Here is a 19625-nt window from a genome sequence, read left to right on the forward strand (position 1 = left end):
TAACAAAAATAGTAGTAGATGGTCAAATTTTTACATAACTTCAAGCGTTTTATATCAAAGAACACACACGCACACACTCATACACCAATATATGCAGACAATAGGGATGAGGAAGGTTAAATGCCTTGCCCAAGGACACAACACTGACCGTTCCAACAAAGATGTTTATGTCGAGACTCAAATTCGAACCACCAACCATAGGCTCAGTGAACACTCCACCAACTATCAAGTAATATCAAGAGGCAGAAGATAAGTTGCTAATGCAGTTATTTTAAGTTTCTAGTCACAACTTGTAACCTGAACAGAAGTAGCTTTAGAGTACAAAACAAAAACTCAAACATTATTGTTCAAATGTGCTATCCCATAACACCCAGAACTATTTTTTAAAGTAATCAAAGGAGGCGAGGATCACTTCTGTACCACGACTTGTGAATACTTCAAATTACGTCATTGTTATTCAAGAAACCAACAATTTAAAAGAAAATGTAATATGTTTTGAAAGGTCGTCAAAATGTCATCTATAATCTATAACACAAACCGTGGGTAGCAAATTGAGAACCTTCAATGTCTGAACTGAAAATCACCTTATTTAACTGCACTTTTGGTGAATACATCTAAAACACTAATTCAGTATAGAGTATATACATTTCAGTAAACCTTAACTTCATTTAAAAAACTCAATCTACAGTATTTGTTAAAGTCACTATTCAATTCAATCTATTGGAGTTTTTTCATATAGGCCAAACTAATTAAATTAACTTTTCAATCTGTTACTAAAGATTTGACCTACACACTAACCACCAGCCCCTTCACATACTGCTATCTATACTGTCTGTCTTAATACATTTGAGTGAATACTACCTCTGTCTGCACTAACTCACTGAGTGGGTATACATGCACATCAGTATCCCAGTTATTAGCCATATCCCGGTTATGTCAGTATTCGGGTTACTGTGTATACATACGCGCTGAGAAACCGGGATACTCATATCTGCGTATACATCATCAAATGGAGTATCCCGGTTTCTTGACATAATCTTACTAATGTGCAAGCGCAAAAATTAACTTAAATCAATTTAATAAACCAGGAAAAATACAAACCATGAGCTCCTTTAGCAGAGGAAGCTCGGGACCAGCGGTAAGGAGCTGTGAGATATTCCACAATCCACTGTGCAGATCAAACTGAACAGATTCTTCATTAAAATCTTCTGCATAAATAAACTCAACTTCACAACATCTAAACCATAACCACTGTAGAGCCACATCAGCCCGTTTGATAATATAATTCAGCTCTGATCACATTTGTTTATGTTTTACAGAAACGAAACTTAAGACTGCATGGCTAATTAGTGGTTAGTTAGTGGTGATAAAATCAACTCGCTCCTTGGGCCACTGATGAGGTTCAGCTTCTTTCGGACTAAAGGACACGACTCAGTGGAATTATGTGTGTTCTTTTTGTGATAGAGAGACGCTAATGATGGTGAGTCTGTTCTGTGTGTATAGGCGAGTTTCAGCTGACGTCATTGTTATTAAAAGCCTGCGTTGCATGCTGGGAAATATTTTGGTCGGAGGCAACACGATAGCGGTCAAACACAGTGCGTAACCTCGCGTATTTATCCCCGATAATGGTAAATTCCTGCTGCATTATCGGATGCACAAATAGAAGCACAGAAGAAGGAAAATGTCTTTTTCGTATTCCGAGTGAAAAGAACAGCTAACGGCGAATTAAACGGCTTTCAAACATTCGCAGAGCAAACGTTGAAGATCCTAGCAAACCGTGGACTCCAACAAGTTCAACAACACATCGAGACTCTTGGAGGCTTTCATCTTTTCTGCTGTGAATGGCCCAGGAGTCATTGTGGATATCGCCGAAGTGAATATTTGGCCAGGTAGTTGGTGATTCCGACCAGAAATTTGGTTTGGTCAAGGCTTTGTAGAGGTTGAAAAGGGTGATTTGGCTCCGTCGATGCTTATGACCAATTTCTGGTCAAATCGTCTTGGGTCCTCTGCCGTTAGAGTGGATAAATAACCGGGATCAATACCCTTTACGTGCTTTCTCGCTCCGTCCGTCATGTTGAATTAGTGTTTATTGCCGCCGACCAAAATAATTCCCAGCATGCAATGCATGCTTTTGTCAACAATAAAACTCTATATTGTAGGAGATAGTTCATGTTTTAGCTTTTCAGCGATCACACGAGTGCAGGTCATACGAGTGCGGTACATCTGCAGGTTCAGCGCAGCTTTTTATTCTACAGCCATTTCACTCATGTACTGTCACTTTATTTATGATGGTCACTTTATTTATGTCACTTTTGTTGCGGTGAAAAGACTGTAAAGTGTTTGTCTTTTGGACGCAGGCGCACTCAACTTTATATAGTAGTAACCGGGATACTGCGTTTACATGCCACAGTATCCCGGAATATACCAGCTACAGTATCCCGGTTTCTAATAACCGGGATACTGCCATAACCGGGATACTGCGTATACATGCACCATGAAGAAACCGGGATACTCAAAAAACCCGATCATAACCGGGATCCTGCGGTGCATGTATACGCACTCACTCATGTCATTAAGTAAAATGTTTAAAACAAGAGAAATGTTTGAGAAAAGTAAAAGTTGAACAAAGAGAAGTATAGTTAAAAGACCTTTACTAGTATTTAAACATGTTTTGACCATCAGGGCTTAGTGAGAATCCAGAGTATTTCTAAAGTAATTGTTGAATTCATTACGGAAGCTTTATTTAGCCTGACATGCAAACCACCAGCCCCTTCACACAGAGCTCTCCACGCTGCTCTTTGTTCTCCTGTCCAGGCGTCAACCTCTCTTCCTCTCCCTCTATCTCTCTCTTCTGTCTCTCTGCTCTCCCTCCTCTCTGTTTTCTCTCTCCTTCTCCCTTTGTCTTTGTCTATCTCTATGTCTCTCCCTCTGTCCATTTCTCTCTCTATCCCTCCCTCCCCGTCCCTCTCTCTCCCTCCTGGTTTCCCTGGTTTTCCCGCTCCTGTTCTGCTCCGATAACCTGGTGATATGGCCCTCATTAGGCGGATCAGGGGGGATTGTGGAGGCATGTAAGGGAAGAAAAGAGCGTGCACACAGAGCACCCTTCTCCTTTAAAGGCCTGTGCACTCTGAGTTTGGACAGACTCGTCCTGCAGAGGGGAGCGCCCCGTGACCCACATGTTTTTAGTTCAAACACTCTGAGTCTAATCCCACTGTTCTTTAGTGTGAGGGGAGGACTCTGTTTGGATAACATTCACTTTTCACATTGAAAGGTGGAAGTAGTGGTGGTCTCTCGTGTTCTTAGACTAGGACTGGGCACTCTGTTTTTTTCCTATTACCATATTAAAATGTAGTTTTTCTCCTGACTTTAATATGGCCATGAATATACGAGACAGATTTTTAATCAGTTCCATTTAACGAGAGTCACCGCAAGTAATAGGAAAAATGCAAAAAGTTCGTCTGTAGTTAATTGCACAAATGCAAATTATGTGATGTTTTCATATAACCCTGAACCTCATAAGGCAAGAGTACGATTACGCCACCATGTCTGTCTCTTTTTTACTTAAGGTACAATAAACTCAGCGGCTTTTCTTCCAACTTCCAATGCAAGAAAGTGAGGGAAATATAAATAAATTAAAACTAATTTTTGGAAAAAAAGCTCTACTATTTTATTATCAGGGAAAGTCTCCAAGCCCCAGCCTGATTCATCAAACGGTTTCACCTTGTGGAAACCGTCTGACCTCGCAGCAAGTGGGTATTTTTTTATTTTATTTAACCAATTGCTGCTATTTGGTTGTGATGTATGTAATGTGCCACTAATTGGTATATTAAGCTTTTCCCAAATCCCGTAGGAAGAAGGACAATAACGTCTTTCCCCTTGATAAAATTCACCAAACATTCTCTTTGTTCCTGGCTTTAAATCCTCGATCTTGGGAATCGTTGCCAACACAGTATGTATGGCTCTTTGCTGATTGGCTGGTGCCCGGACTCGCACTTCCAGAGTTCTTGCAAATTGTCTTGTGCATTCCTGACCTAGTCACTGAAATGAAATTGAGCAGAGGCACTAGATGGCGCCAGCCTGGCTACCCAAGGCCTATCTATGGTGCATGTTTTGGGTTGATGAGGAAAACCGGAGGGCCCACAGGAAACCCACCCAGACACAGGAAGAATATGCAAACTCCAGAAAGAAAAGCCCAGGCCACCCAGGAGTTCAACACAGAACCTTCTCACTGTGAGCCGTGAGTGCGTTTGTGACTCTTTTTAGTACTGTCAAAAGAATCAAGTAATGGTAAAGGTAAATTTACATGTCATAATTTTTAAGTACTAAGCCTTCAACTTTCCGACACACATATATCTTGAGTCTGTTTCTTAAGGTTGCAGTTAAATTATCCATGGCCCGTCTGGTTCAATTGAGTTATGATCCTGAGATGAAAAAGTGACTTGTTTTCTGTTAGAACACTTGATCCCTGTGTCCTGGGTGCACTTAAAGGGTGTAGGGGGCGAGAGAAGGGAGTAGTGTACAATTTAAGGAGGCGCGATGAGGGAACACCAGCGGACCACCACAACATAAATCCATCTCCCAACAGGCCAATGGGCAGAGGCAGCCGGGGGTCTCGTCATCCATCATTTTAATTGGAGAGAGTGGCGAGCAAAGCCGCACTGACCACTCTGATCCACTGCTGTTTACACTGGTCTGAGGCTGCGGCCAAAAGGGACGCAACAGTTTAGGTGAGCTGCTCATCTCTCAATGGCTCTATTCTCCAATACAACCACGTTTAAAGGGCCCGTCTCACACCATATAATATATAATTTCAGCCCTGGAACGGACAATCTCTGCTGAACAAAAGGTAGAAAGTAGCTGTAAACTTGAAAACTATCACTACATGACATCACAAAGTGGAACAGAGTATTTTGAGCTTTGGAGATGTAGACAGAGTAATAATAAAGGATTACTCAAACATGTGTGAATGAAACAAAACCCAACTCCAGGTCTGTTTATGGTGAGTTAACAACATTATAACATGGTTTAAAGCTTGATTATTATTTGATTATTAGATTATATCACTGTACATAACCATAGAGCCTCTTACTTTACATCAGGGGTGTCAAACTCAAATTCACAGAGGGACAAAATTAAAAACTGGGACTAAGTCGTGGGCAAAACTCAATATTTATTGAAAAAATTCAGCAACATCTGCATGTTTTCTTCGAGATATGTAATGTTAAATCTCTTCTTATTAAAATAAATGTTTAATAATAGTTTTGCTTAAACACTGAATCCAGAACAAGCAAAATATAAAATAATAACAAATTTTAAATAAATAATGTCTCTGTAGTCTATCTGTTGCCAGTGGGCCAGCTCTAATACATGTTTGATATAATCTCGTGGGCCAAATATAATTATATCATGGGCCAAATTTGGTCCCCGGGCCTGAGTTTGACATGTCTGCTATACATAAAAGCGCTGTAGCATTTTATTTTATTTTATTTCAGTACACTTGCAGTATTGTGTTAAATTTAAGTCTATTTTCAAATATTTTACTTGATTTTTGAGTACCTATTTCTATTGCCTTACTGTTTTTGAACTTTGCGATGCAACTGTGGAATTTCCCATTGCGGGACAAAAAAAAGTTCTCCTATCTTATCTTAGCAACAAATATATATTTACAATACAAGAAATAAAGTTTGGTACAGATCAACTTTTATTTTATTTCCTGAGATTAATGAATTTGTACACAGTCCCTGACAAAAATGAACTAAACTAAGAAATTAAATTATTTTTGTAATTGGCTCAATCATTTCTGAGTCAGTGAAATTTTAAAACTCAATTAGTTTCACTGTTTACAAATATGTGAAAATATGTTTGTTTTAATCTTATTTTCAGTGGAGTAATACATTTCAGTCGGTGTACTTAAGTAGATTATGTTTTTCTCATTATTTTTTGTCATTTGAAGTGAAGTCCAAATTTACCACCCCGTGAAAAACAGTTCAGTGTTCAATTTATCCAAATATTTCTGCCTCACGTCCTTTCAGGCACAGTCCCTTTTATAGAGTATTATTATTCTCCTTGTTAAGTTGCTGTGGGCGCTGCCGTCGTCATTAGGGTTGGATTATTTTGCACGGGGCCGCTGATCTTGACAGTAAATAAGTTCTATACGGACTACAAAGCTGTTTTAAAACCTCCCAGAGAATCGGCGCAGTATTGACTTGTTGGTGCACGAACATTGAACATTTTACACAAATCAAACTATTTTATATCAGATTTTGGTGGCAAAACTTTTCTCAAATTCTCCATTGAAATTAAATCGATAAAATTAGTAACATCAAAAGTGAGCCAAACATGGGAGGGTTGAAATAAAGTTTGGACACACTCTCTTATTCAATGTTGTTGGAAACAAATACTAGGAAATGAAGCAAGATATATGAAACTATGTAAGAAAAAGTGAAATAATAAAAAAAAAAAATCATTGTCAGAGTCCAAATTTGAGTTAGTAGTAAATAAATAAATTCAGATTAAATTGAGATTTGAGTAAATTTGAGTTTGAGTTTTTGTTCCTTATAGTGTGTTCATTCATAATTTTGATCTACTGAATCTACTAGGGTTGCCAAAAGCATCGAAAATTAGACACTAATTGATATTAAATCTGGTATTGAAACTAGATACTCATTTGAACAAGAATCAATACTAAAAAAGTCACGCACAGGACAGAAATGAACTTTTCCTGAATACTTTTAGAATGACCTTGAGCTGCATCAGAACAAGTATAAGAGACATATAAGATTATAAGATTTAACACCACAAGGTAACATAAAAGAAAATACAATGATTTAATGTTGAAAAAATAACATTCTACTGTCTAAAGAAAGTGTTTTTAATTATCATTTTGGCATTGGAATCAGTACTGAGTATCGAGTCTATTCCTTAGTATTGAAATTGCGTTTGCGAAATTTCAGTATCGTGACAACTAAGGATGTAACAATATCTGAAATATTGTGATATCGTATGAGCTCCTGATGAGTAATTTCCAGAGGAACAGTGAAGAAACGATTCCTTTTATCCCATTCAGAGCGTCTGTAACAACCAAATACACAACAAAACCTGCCCATGTTTCTCCGATGCGACTGAAGTCAATGACATAGCGTGCCCGGTGTCATGGCGGCGTAGGTACCGTTGCTATAGGGGTCACGTGACGGTGCGAAGCCTCTATACTAGAAGCAAAATAAATAAAAAAGTGTGTCCAAACTTGCGTGGCAGTGCATATGTAGCATGTTGTGTTGCATTAGGACATCATTGCCATCTCTCTCCTCTATAGTTTTTCTCATCCTCTCGTCTCCACTTCAACCATGTCCGCTGTGCCGCAGATTTATCAGCGTCCTGAGAGCTCTGTACTTCCTGTAAGTGTTCGGAGCCATCTGCCTGTACTCTATACTTGTGCCTATGTATTTAGATGAGATAAAAGCCCTGGCCATGGTCTAAAACAGGATTTGAAGGAGACGCTGATGCAATGTTCAAGTGGCGTTTGGTCCAAGGTCACCCCTCCTCTGTCCAGTGAAGGGAGAGAGAGAGGGACGCATGACGGGCCGATGATACAGCTGACAATCACGTCTGCGCGATGGCGAGCACAAGGACAAACCACACCAGGGAATCTATGTAAGCAATAAGCTGTTTATGGGATTAGATGGATGCATAATTCATGTTTTACTTCACAATAAACAGGAGACTATAGGGGTCAAATTGCAATCCACTTTTTAATAGAAGTTTTATGGAGATTTTTTTATAGGGCTGGGAATTGATTAAAATTCTTGAATATTTAAACCCTAAAATGGGATGAGAGAGAGAGTACTCCAATAAGAGATAGTAAGAAGTAAAAATCCATAAAAAACTAAATCAAACATATTAATCACTGTTTTCTATTAACATCCCAATTAAAATGCCAAATAGAGGTCAAAATAAGTCTAGTGTCAGGTTGTCTACATCTAATTAGAAAGTGTTTTATTGTCCGGATAATAGATTATGAGGAAGTGTGTGTTAGCATGCTGGTTGTTGTACTCCACTCTGGCGTCTGAAAGTTGTAAAATTGCTTATAAACTCATTTCGGTGAATAATCAGGATGTTTTGAAAGCATAAGGTAAGTGAGGAATAACTTTGGACCACTGCAAACCACGAAAAATGAAGTAGTTCTGTTTTTCCATATTTTTAAAACACTAAAAATGAAGCGCACAACAACAAGGTGTAGGTCTGATTCCGGGAAGCTTTCTTTATGGAGTTTCGGAAGTTCTACCTCTGTGACTTGCAACATGAGGGGACCAGGACTGATACCAGGACTGAACCAGGAGGACTAAACCAGGACTGAACTAGGACTGAGTGTCGGGACGGGTCCAGAGGTGCGCCCACTTAGACCGTCGGGTGACTGCAGGTGAAGAGACCGGCGTAGAGCTCCATGCCCAATGTTGCACAGGTTTAGACCTGGTTTATACTTGGTTTAGACCTCGTTTAGTCCTGGTTCAGTCTTGGTTTAGACCTGGTTTAATCCTGGTTTAGTCCTGGTTTAGACCTGGTTTAGACCTGGTTTAGACCTGTTTAGTCCTGGTTTAGTTCTGGTTTAGTCCTGGTTCAGTCCTGGTTCAGTCTTGGTTCAGTCCTGGTTCAGTCCTAGTTTAATCCTGGTTTAGACCTGTTTTAGTCCTGGTTTAGTCCTGGTTTAGTCTATGATTTATGTTCTGTAAATGAATGTGAATGGTGTTAATGTTAATAAATCACCATACCCCCACTTAAAAAATCCCCACTATGCTATTTTCTGTCGGGGTATGTCTCCTACGACTGTTATTGTTTCCCACATGAAATCTGCAATAATCATCAGTAGTCTTGACCACATCTAATTTAAGATCTGAAGATGGGTCTGATTTCTACATACAGATTGCCCCGCAGCACTGAAGTAAAAACCACATTTAGACACATTTTCTTACGGATAAACTGCAAAAATGGCTTTTAAACCTTAAAGCTGCATTACTCAACTTGTCTCGCTTGTATCTATGGATATGTCATCGCTCTGTCTAGAATGTTCCACTCTATAACATCCATCCATCCATTTTCTTCCGCTTTATCCCGGGCCGTTGTGAGGGCAGACTTCTGAGCACTGATTCCCAGACTTCCCTTTCCACACACACTTTCTCCATCTCTTCCGGGGGGATCCTGAGGTGTTCCCAGGCCAGCCGAGAGACATAGCCCCTCCAGCGTGTCCTGAGTCTTCCCTGGGGCCTCCTTCCGGTGAGAAATGCCCGGAAAAGATGCCGGAGGAGCAGCGGCTCTACTCCAAGCTCCTCCCGTATGATATTAAAAAGCTTATTCAATTACAGGTGGTTTTAAAGCTCAAAAATCCCTAGAAAAACTGCCTCTCCACATATTTGACTTGTAACTTGGTCTGGTTTGGTCTCCGTGTAAACAGAAAGTCATACTGTGAAACATTTTAGACAAAACAATAACATCTTCATAAAGAAAAGCATCTGACGGACCCTCCAATGGAAAAGTGACACAGTGCACCTTTAAAGTTTCTCTTCGTTTGTACCACACAGACTTTGCTTTCAAACTGTAGTGAATTCCTGTGCGGGCCACTTGTTCTCTGTCACCTCCTCTCTGCCTCATTTGATGTCTATTGTCAATCCAGGCTTCTTCCCCCGGAGACTAAATGCATCCAAAAATACAGCGCAGACTTCAAGAAAACAAAGTACTTTTAAAAGCCATGGTCTCTGGTGCGGGCCCGCCTCTTTGCCACCGCTAAAGTCATGCATTACGCTGTCACTGCCAATTGCCCGTGAGAGAAAACATGCAAGTCTATGGGTGTCTGTCATCTCCTCCATTAACTCACAATCACTCAGTGTACCTCAGCGCATAGCTCAGAAGCAATAAAGTAAAAATAGTTTCGCACTAGTACTGATATTGTATAAGCCACTCTCATCGTCAAAATCAGACTGTTGTGTACTGTAAGTGTCTAATTATTGAGTGTTTTAATCAGTCATTAACGGTGGAGCTCTGTTAGCATGGTATTTGTTGTTACCATGACGACAAAACTCCACTCTGACCTCTAAAAGTTGTGAAACGTGCTTCGAGATTTGTCGCAGTGGCGGGATGCTAGGAATGCGTAAAGAAAGTGAGGAATCACTCTGGACCACTGTAAAACTGTAAACACATGTTTCCTGGTGGGAGTTCTTTCTTGTTTGTCTTTGTGGAGATGTTTTTGCTTTGCCTGGAATGTTCCACACTGGCTTTAAACTTATCCAGCATGTAGTTTCCATTACAGGTGATTTTATTGTGATTAAATATAGTAGAAAAAAAAAATGCATTCTTTATGTGTGGTTGGGTCACTTACAGATCTGACCTGTAACTTCGTCTGGTAACGGCACCTGCCTCTATGGAAATATATGGGTTTAATGCCGTATTGTGTGATTCATCAGCCTGACCTCGCAGCATTAGGATTCGTTCGCTCGACAGTAGGCGGGTATTTTTTTTATTTAAACAATTGCTGCTGTTTGGTCGTGACATATGTAATTCACCACTAATGGGACCGTAGGAAGAATGACAATAACGTCTTTCCCCTTGATAAAATTCACCAAACATTCTCTTTGTTCCAGCTTTAAATCTTCGAACTCGGGAAACGTTGCCAACACAGAATGTCTGGCTTCGTCTACATCCATCTCTACCGCTTTGTTTACTGTTGCTGTTCCACAAAAGGGACCCAGACAGGCGCTTGAGTTTGACGTCATGACTTCACAGCTCTTCACTGATTGGCCGGTGCACGGTCTACAACTTGCGGGATTCTTGCAAACCGTCTAGTGTATTTCGATTCCTAGTCGCTGAAGAGAAATGAAATCGAGTGGAGGCACTGGGTGGCTGGGCTGGGTATGATTAAAAAGTTGCCGACGCGATACATACCTTGATACAATACGGTTTTCGATAGAGCGCACTTTCGATTCAGTATGATTTGATACAATATATTTCAAAACGATTCAATATGATTCATCGCAAAAACAAGGGAACTTTCTCCAAACGAGCATCACTCTTGGCGATATATCGATACAGCAGTCCATGATACCGATACCGTATCATCAAATTAAACGATACGATGTGTCAATACTTCAATATTTTTGCATAACCCTACTGTGGAGCATTCCAGGCAAAGCAACAACATCTACACGGAAACAAGCAGATAAAAAACGCCCCTCCAGAAAAGTTACATATGCACTTTTAACATGTTCTTACTCCTCCATTCACTAGTGGGTTGACAATGTAGGTTACAGTCAGACTAGTGCCAGTAAAACTCTACCTATAAATAATCATATGAATTATCCAATACCTCCTCCTACTGTTTCTTCTCTGTTCAAACATGACAAATTCCTGCTTTTTCTGTTTGCAATGAGGTCGGTAAAGTCATCACTGAAAACAGCCCTGGTCATGCACTCACACTTTACACACTCTACACAAAGAAGGAATCTGAAGGGCCACCAAAGACCACCCTGGGTAGAGCGAAAAACTCTCCTCTTGTCTCCCTTCATTCATTCTGAGTGTCTCCACAGATCCCGACCAGTCTCTCGCTTGTCTACATGGAGATAGACGGGTTTAATGCCACACTGTGAAACATTACAGACAAATACAACTTCATGTTTTTCTCTTACGCTCAGATTTACTTCACACAAAGAAGGAATCTGAGGACCACAAAAAAAGTTGGAGTTGACCATATTCTCTCCCTTCTTTAATTCTTAGTATCTGCCCAGTTCCTTGTTCGTCTCCATGGAGATAGATGGGTTTAATGCCACACTGTGAAACATTACAGACAAATACAGCTTCATGTTTTCCTCTTACTCTTAGATTTACTCACACTTTACACACTCCACACAAAGAAGGAATTGGAGTTTGAGTTGATCACCAAAACACTCTCTTCTCTCCCTTCTTTAATTCTTAGTATCTGACCAGTTCCTTGTTTGTTTCCATGGAGATAGACGGGTTTAATGCCACACTGTGAAACATTACAGACAAATACAACTTCACATTTTCTTAGATTTACTCACTTTACACACGCCACACAAAGAAAGAATCTGAGGACCACAAAAAAACGTTGGAGTTGACCACCAAAACACCCTTCTTTAATAACTTGTTTGTCTCCATGGAGATAGATGGGTTTAATGCCCTACTATGAAACATTACATGCAAATACAACTTCATGTTTTCCTCTTACTCATAGATTTACTCACACTTTACACGCTCCACACAAAGAAGGAATTGGAGTTTGAGTTGATCACCAAAACACTCTCTTCTCTCCCTTCTTTAATTCTTAGTATCTAGCCAGTACCTTGTTCGTCTCCATGGAGATAGATGGGTTTAATGCCACACTGTGAAACATTACAGACAAATACAACTTCATGTTTTCCTCTTACTCTTAGATTTACTTCACACAAAGAAGGAATCTGAGGACCACAAAAAAAGTTGGAGTTGACCATCTCCTCTCCCTTCTTTAATTCTTAGTATCTGCCCAGTTCCTTGTTCGTCTCCATGGAGATAGATGGGTTTAATGCCACACTGTGAAACATTACAGACAAATACAACTTCAGGTTTTTTTTAGATTTACTCACACTTTACACATGCCACACAAAGAAGGAATCTGATGACCACAAAAAGTTGGAGTTGATGACCAAAACACCCTTCTTTAATTCCTTGCTTGTCTCCATGGAGATAGACAGGTTTAATGCCACACTGTGACACATTACAGACAGGCACAGTCAAACTTAAACATCTCTTCCTCTTACTCTTAGATTTACTAGTGCAGTGTAGATTATTTAAAAAAATGGTATGAGTAAAAATAAATGATAATAAATAAATAATACCTTATTCTACTGTATCATCTGTGTTCAAACTTGACAAATATTCGCTCTTTCTATTTGCAATGAGGCCAATAAAGTCATCTCTGAACACAGCCCTGGTCGTGCACTCACACTTTACACACTCTGCACAAAGAAGGAATCTGAAGGCCACTAAAAAAAAAAACCCCTTTCGGAGTTAACCGTGCTGGGCCTCTCCTAAAAACGTGCAATGACCCTTCTCTCCCTTTTCTTCTTGGTTTGTTTGAGGAGCGCGGCGGTGAATTCCTGCGCTGACAAACACATGGTGACGGAGCAGAGGAGCAGGCCCCTCTCCACACACAGGAGGCTGAGAGAGGAATGTGCAGTGGAGGTAGGAGCCGCCGAAGGGAGGCCAGGACAAAGCTGCTTTTATCTGACCCACTCCGAATAACAAGCAATAAAAGTCAAGATGGTGTTTTATCATCTTATGCTAAGTACTATTCCGAATGGTTAAAAGGGCACTGTGGAACTTTCCTGGTGTTGGTGTTGGCCGTTTGTTTCTGGTTTCCATGGAGGTGTTATGGCTTTGACTAGAATGAGCGACAGAATGGCATTAATCTGATTTATCTTACAAGTTACAGGTCAGATCTGTGGAGAGACAGACCTTGTGCTAAGTTATCTGATCCACTACGAATAACAAGTAATAAAAAAATCAAGCTGGTGTTTTATAATCTTATGCAAAGTACTATTCTGAATGGTTAAAGGGGCACTCTGGAACTTTTCTGGCTGAATGTCAGTCAACGGCAGTAGCTCAGTTGGTAGAGCAGTCGCCCACTGATCTGAGGGTTGGCAATTCGATTCCAGCTCCCGACATAAACATCACAGGTTGAGCGGTCAGATCCACTGACCCACAGGTTGGCTGGTGTGATTCCAGCTCCCACAGATGAATGCTGTCGTTGTGTCCTTGGGCAAGACACTTAACCTACCTTCCCCACAGTGTCTGCGTACACTGGTGTGTGAATGTGTGTGTGAATGGGTGACTGGTTCCTTGTTGTAAAGCGCTTTGAGTGCCTTGAAGGTGGAAAAGCGCTATAGAAAAATGTGACCATTTAGCATGTATTTCTTGTCTCCATGGAGATGTTATTGCTTTGACTAGAATGTTGCACAGTCTGGCATTACACTTGTTATTTTTATTTATTTATTTATTGCTCATGTTATTATTTTGTTGGCATCAGCTTAAAGAGAACAACAAAAATAAGAAAATCAACATAAATACACATTTCTATGATTATTTGCCTTGTCTTTGCTGCATGAACAAAAGGAACAGAAAGAAGAGAAATCTTATAAACCCTGCTCCTTTCACAAATCAAAAAATTAAACAGCTTGTCTATATCCATGAATCCAAGAAATTGGCAACACCAGACCAAGTACTACAACTAAAGTTTAAAGCTGAATATGGTAACTTTTATCCTGAGGTGGTAGCCATTTGTCTCTTGTCTCCATGTTATTGCGCTGACTAGAAAGTTCCACAGCATGGCATTAAACTTACGTCTTCATAGAGACAAGCTGCTGGTACCAAACAGACCAAGTCACAGGTCAGATCTGTTGAAAGGCGAGCACGTTCATGCAGTAGAAATGCAGGTTTACCAAAGTAATAACTGTTGGCAATGATGAAAAAACCTGCATAGGCTCATGATATCTGCAGTACTGTCCTATAGTGACCTGAGTCATGAGGGACCAGGACTGAACCAGGACTGAACCAGGGGGATTAAACCAGGTCTAAACCAGAACTGAACTAAAACCACAGGAGAAAGAACCGGCACAGAGCTCCACGGGGGTAAGCGCAGCCGTCCCCAATCGCGTTTTGTGGACACCCTGCTCCAAGGGCTCGGGGTTCTCTCTCTCACTCTCAAGTCCAAGATTAGTCCTGGTTTAGACCTGCTTTAGTCCTGGTTTAGACCTGGTGTAGTCCTGGTTTAGTCCTGGTGTAGTACTGGTTTAGTCATTGTTTAGTCCTCCTGGTTTAGACCTGGTTTAGTCCTGATTCAGTCCTGGTTTAGTCCTGGTTCAGTTCTGGTTCAGTCTTGGTTTAGTCCTGGTTTGCTCCTGGTTCAGTTCTGGTATAGTCCTGGTTTAGTCCTGGTTCAGTCCTGGTTCAGTCCTGGTTCAGTCCTGATTCAGTCCTGGTTTAGTCCTGGTTCAGTCCTGGCTCAGTCCTGGTTCAGTTTTGGTTTAGTCCTTGTTCAGTCCTGGTTCAGTCTTGGTTTAGACGTGGTTTAGTCCTGTTCAGTCCTGGTTCAGTCCTGGTTTAGACCTCTTTTAGTCCTGGTTCAGTCATGGTTCAGGTCTGGTTCAGTCACAACTTCAGACGACAATATGAAGCCAAATCTAACCTATATTTTTAACTTAAAAACCTGAAATTTGGGGTAATTATCCGAGTTAATAACGCATACAATGTCTGTCTCATCCATTTTAAACGTCTGTCGGTGATTTATAAAGATTTATAGAGGTATTTTAATATTGGCCTTCTATCTGCCCTTATTTTACATCATTCTCATCCATTTTAAAGTCATTTAGTATTTCAACACATCATGCAATCTACAACTTCTGGCACGACGCGTTTGGCCAAGGGACATTTGAAGGAAAATGGAGGAAAATCATTTTTACAAAGAGCGCAATTCACCAAAATACACAAAGATATTCCAAGATAATTCTGCGTCGTTAATCTTCCATCCCTGATCATAGTTGAAGAATGGGTCAAACTGTGAGAATAATTAATAATAAAAAATTCTAAAGTGGAATTTGAGGTTAGACTGTCAAGATTTCAGATGTTTTGACCTGTTTTTTTTTTTGGCTCATATCTGGTTTATCCAAGTAAAATGTGAACTGCCACAAAGTTCTACATCCTCTGTCTCAGCATAAATGAAAGTAGAATTACTTTTTCACACTGGCTTCAGAAAGTGGTGCCATTATTCAAGACGTGATAGTTGTCAGATGAAAGAACTTTAAGCCAAGATTAATATGGCAACTTTGTGGAGCCTAACCCTGACAAATAATGATAAGGTTCAACACTTGTGGGTGATAAGTTTGAACAATTTCCAAAAACAGTGAATCTCCCGTAGTGTTATATAGACCCCTGCTTCCTCAGCCTTCGATGCTTTCCTGAAACTATAATTTTCTCCACATTCTCACCTGTTCACTAAAGCACCATCTCCTCCACCACTCTGCGAGCTGAGGGGTCCATTTCCTCTCTGACCAGCGTGAGGCAGCGGCGAGCCAGAGCCTGCTGTCGGGCGTCTTCTTGGACCATCAGCTCTCCGTACAGATACACTCCCATCGCCTGCAGAGATGGACAGCATACAGTTACATTTACTGGAAGGTACTGGAAATAGCCTGATCTCTTATTGTTTCAAAAAGGCAATGGAATCATGATTGAACCTGGGTTGGCAGTGCTTTAACCTGCAGATAGAGGACACATGCCGTATGTTTCGGACTATAAGTCGCACTTCTTTTCATGGTTTGGGTGGTCCTGTGACTTATACTCCAGTGCAACTTATATATTAAAATTTTTCAAACTGACAGACTGACTGTCTTGTGTGTCAGTATCTGCTACTTCTAATACTCCTGTATCACTGTCACTTTGCTCTCTACTGTGCATGTCTCCTGCAGAAAAAGCTGCTGTTCTGCTGCAAGTAGTGAGATATTCAGGAGGAAACAGTAATCGAGCAGCACAAAGAAAGTTTGGAGTGAGCAAGAAATGGGTGCACCATGTAACTTTCCTGGAAGTCATTGGATGGATCGACAAAGCCTGGACTTCAGTGGCAACCGAAACCATCCTGTCGGGATTCAGAAAGGTCGGAGTAATTCTAACTGGAACTGATGCTGAGTCTGACAAAAGCTAAGCAGAAGAGGAAGCGGTGCCCCGTTTACCACCGGTTTAGCAGTCACGGAGTTGCTCAGAAGTGACACAGACTATGAAGAATTCAATGGATTTAGTGATTTGAAGTGAGATGAAGAGTTTGGTAAACTTATGTTATGTTGTTTATGCTCTAGTTATCTGAATAACTGTTCATATGTGACGTTAACATATCAGACACCTATTCAGCCTGTTGTTCTCTGTTCTATTGTTATTACTATAACTTGCCTTTCATGATAAAATGTTGGTTCCTGGTCTCTGATTTTATAAAATAAATTTCCCCCGGTGCGACTTATATGTTTTTTCTTCTTCATTACCCATTTTTTGGCTGGTACAACTTATTCTCCGGAGCAATTTATAGTCCAAAAAAATACGGTTCTAGTTTTTCTCATTCTCAATTTATGGACAGGCCTCAGGTGAAAGCTCAGGACCCACTTTAGGTAATGACCATTCAGATCAGAGAGAGGCATTTCAGGATTTCAGCACTGAAACTGGCAACTCAAATGAAAGACTCAAGTGAGGCTCCTTCTGCTTATGAACTATGAATGGAAAAGCAATTAAAATCCCAAATTATAACATAAATAACCTTGTCCAATGTTTTTTTTAACTAAGAAAAACTGTTGCATACTTTCTATAATACTCAAATAGTATATATATTTACTCAAATTGTTATATACTGTTTATACCATATACTTTTTGTTTTATTTACAATTCCCAGTGTGAGTGCAGTCTTATGTGACAAAAGCTTTATGTTGACAATATGAAATCTTTAGATCATCATCTTATCTGCTCTTTCAAATATAATTTCATTTTTTTCTTATACTTTATTACAGAGGTCACCAAACTTTTTTCTCTGGGGGCTGCATTATCGCTCCTGACTGTGATGGGGGCCGGGGTCAGGTCGGCCGTATAACAGAATTGTACGACCCCGACGACGCAGATTATATTCTTTGAAAATCGCCACACTTTCTTTACATATCAGATAAATTACACGGTCCTTACACTGAACAAAAAAAAAAAATCTGTCGTCCACTGTTCTTTGAAAACTCGGCACTCTCTGTCAAGCCATTTTGCCGGCTTTAACTCGACTACGGAACTCTACCCATGTGTCGACTGTCACTGTTTGGTCTCGAACTTGTCTGGTGATGAAAATTTGGTGGCAAAATCTGCAGCAAATGTAAATACTTCATATAATTATTTAACTACAAATATAAATAGTTCATATAAATATAATTTTAATTGAAAAAATCAACTAAATACAAGATACAGATGCGTTATAATTTGCCAAAAAGTAATTTAAAAAAAAAAACAGGCCATGACGACTTTTGAGGATTGCCTCATAGTGCCAGTTCCAAGTGCCAAGTGGTGGGAGGCAGAGGGGCTGGGGGGCCGGTCAAAGGGATGTGGCGGGCCGCAGTCAGCCCGTGGGCCTTAATTTGTGGACCTTTGCTTTATTATGTTCATCAGACCCATTTACCCTTAATAGAGCGAAATGCAGCTCCCTACATTTTTTCTTCTACTTGAGTAATGACATACAGTTAGGCTAATGTTACCTGCGTACAATTTGGGTCTATTTTCCACCTTTTACTGCCATGACAAAACAAATTCACATTTTTATTGCTGTATAAATCCCTGGTGCATAAATCATTTTGTGAGCGTTTACCTGGTCATGAATGAGGAAGTGCTCCACATCTCTGTACGCCTGAGAGAAGCCGTGTTTCACAACCAGCTCACACCAGCGATGTCTGACCTGATGGACCAAAACAGAGAGAAAACAGCATTACAATCAGATAAAAATGTATTCTCACAATAATAGGATTTGTACAATGGGATAGGTCATCACGGTGGACAGGGACAAATGGAGGTTTGCAAATAAACACATTCACATAAACAAATGAGAATCTGACAAATATGAAAAACTGAAATTAATAAAACATGTGTGGTGTTGTTGAATAAGAAATGCGTGTTACTGGCACTTTAAAATAATGAACTGTTTGACCATTACCACTGATTAAAAGGTATATTTAAAGATGCATTATATAAGTTTTCTGGTTGGGGGTCTGCCTCTTGCTTGTCTCCATGGTGATGTTATTGCTTTGGCTTGGGCTGTGCATCTTGTATTTAATTCTATAATTATGTGTTTTTATCTGTTTAAAAATCCTTGAAAAACATGCTTTCTTACTGTGAGATCTGATTTGTAAATTGGTTTGGTTTGTCTCCATGAAGATGAATAAATTTAATGCCGTACTGTGGAAAATTCTTGACAATGCAATAACATCTTCTTTAAGACTAGCAAGATGTGAATCTGAATATAATATAATTGTAATATATATAATATAATACAATATAATATAATATAATATAATACAATATAATATTTAATCTGATTTATGGTAAATGGTGTTAGTTAAGTTAAAATAGCACTAATTTTAAAAAGTGTATTTCATTTAGCAATTAAAAAATATTTATTTATGCATTAAAATTCAATACAAATAATAAATATTACATTCATTTCATATTTAGTCATTTAAAATTTTATAAATTACACAATTATACAAAATATAAATAATTGATCAAATGTTACATAATTTAAAATTGTAATCTGAGTTCATCTGTAAAAGGTTAATAATTAAAGTATATACATTCAAATGCAAATTGATTCAATTACTAACAAAAATATAAAATGTAAATTTAATTTAATTGTTACACATATTTATTTACTTTAAAGGTTTTTGACCTGCTGCTGCTACAGCTACTACTAATACTACTACTACTACTACTACTACTATTGCTGAAGAAACTGAACAATTTCAATAAAAATCTTCACGCTGAGTTAATCCTTGTGTCTGTTTTCCTGTTTTTTCAAGTTGGACCTGCTT

At 39.5% G+C, this 19625-nt stretch overlaps 1 protein-coding gene across 3 annotated transcripts in view; it reads right to left on the reverse strand.

Annotated features, from left to right (window-relative positions):
• aopep (aminopeptidase O (putative)) overlaps positions 1–19625 on the reverse strand; it is a 287164-nt gene that overhangs the window by 19511 nt on the left and 248028 nt on the right. For all 3 annotated transcript variants that reach the window (XM_055161429.1, XM_020932334.2, XM_055161428.1), the window contains 2 exons: positions 18410–18496; positions 16023–16170 (listed from right to left, as the gene is read on the reverse strand). In XM_055161429.1, coding sequence (XP_055017404.1) covers positions 16030–16170; positions 18410–18496 — 228 coding nt within the window. In that variant the 3' untranslated portion in view covers positions 16023–16029. The remainder of the gene's footprint in view (positions 1–16022; positions 16171–18409; positions 18497–19625) is intronic.

This window comes from Boleophthalmus pectinirostris, unplaced genomic scaffold (assembly GCF_026225935.1).
Source record: "Boleophthalmus pectinirostris isolate CB_2022bp ecotype Guang Dong unplaced genomic scaffold, ASM2622593v1 HiC_scaffold_4, whole genome shotgun sequence".
Taxonomy (NCBI): Eukaryota; Metazoa; Chordata; class Actinopteri; order Gobiiformes; family Gobiidae; genus Boleophthalmus; species Boleophthalmus pectinirostris.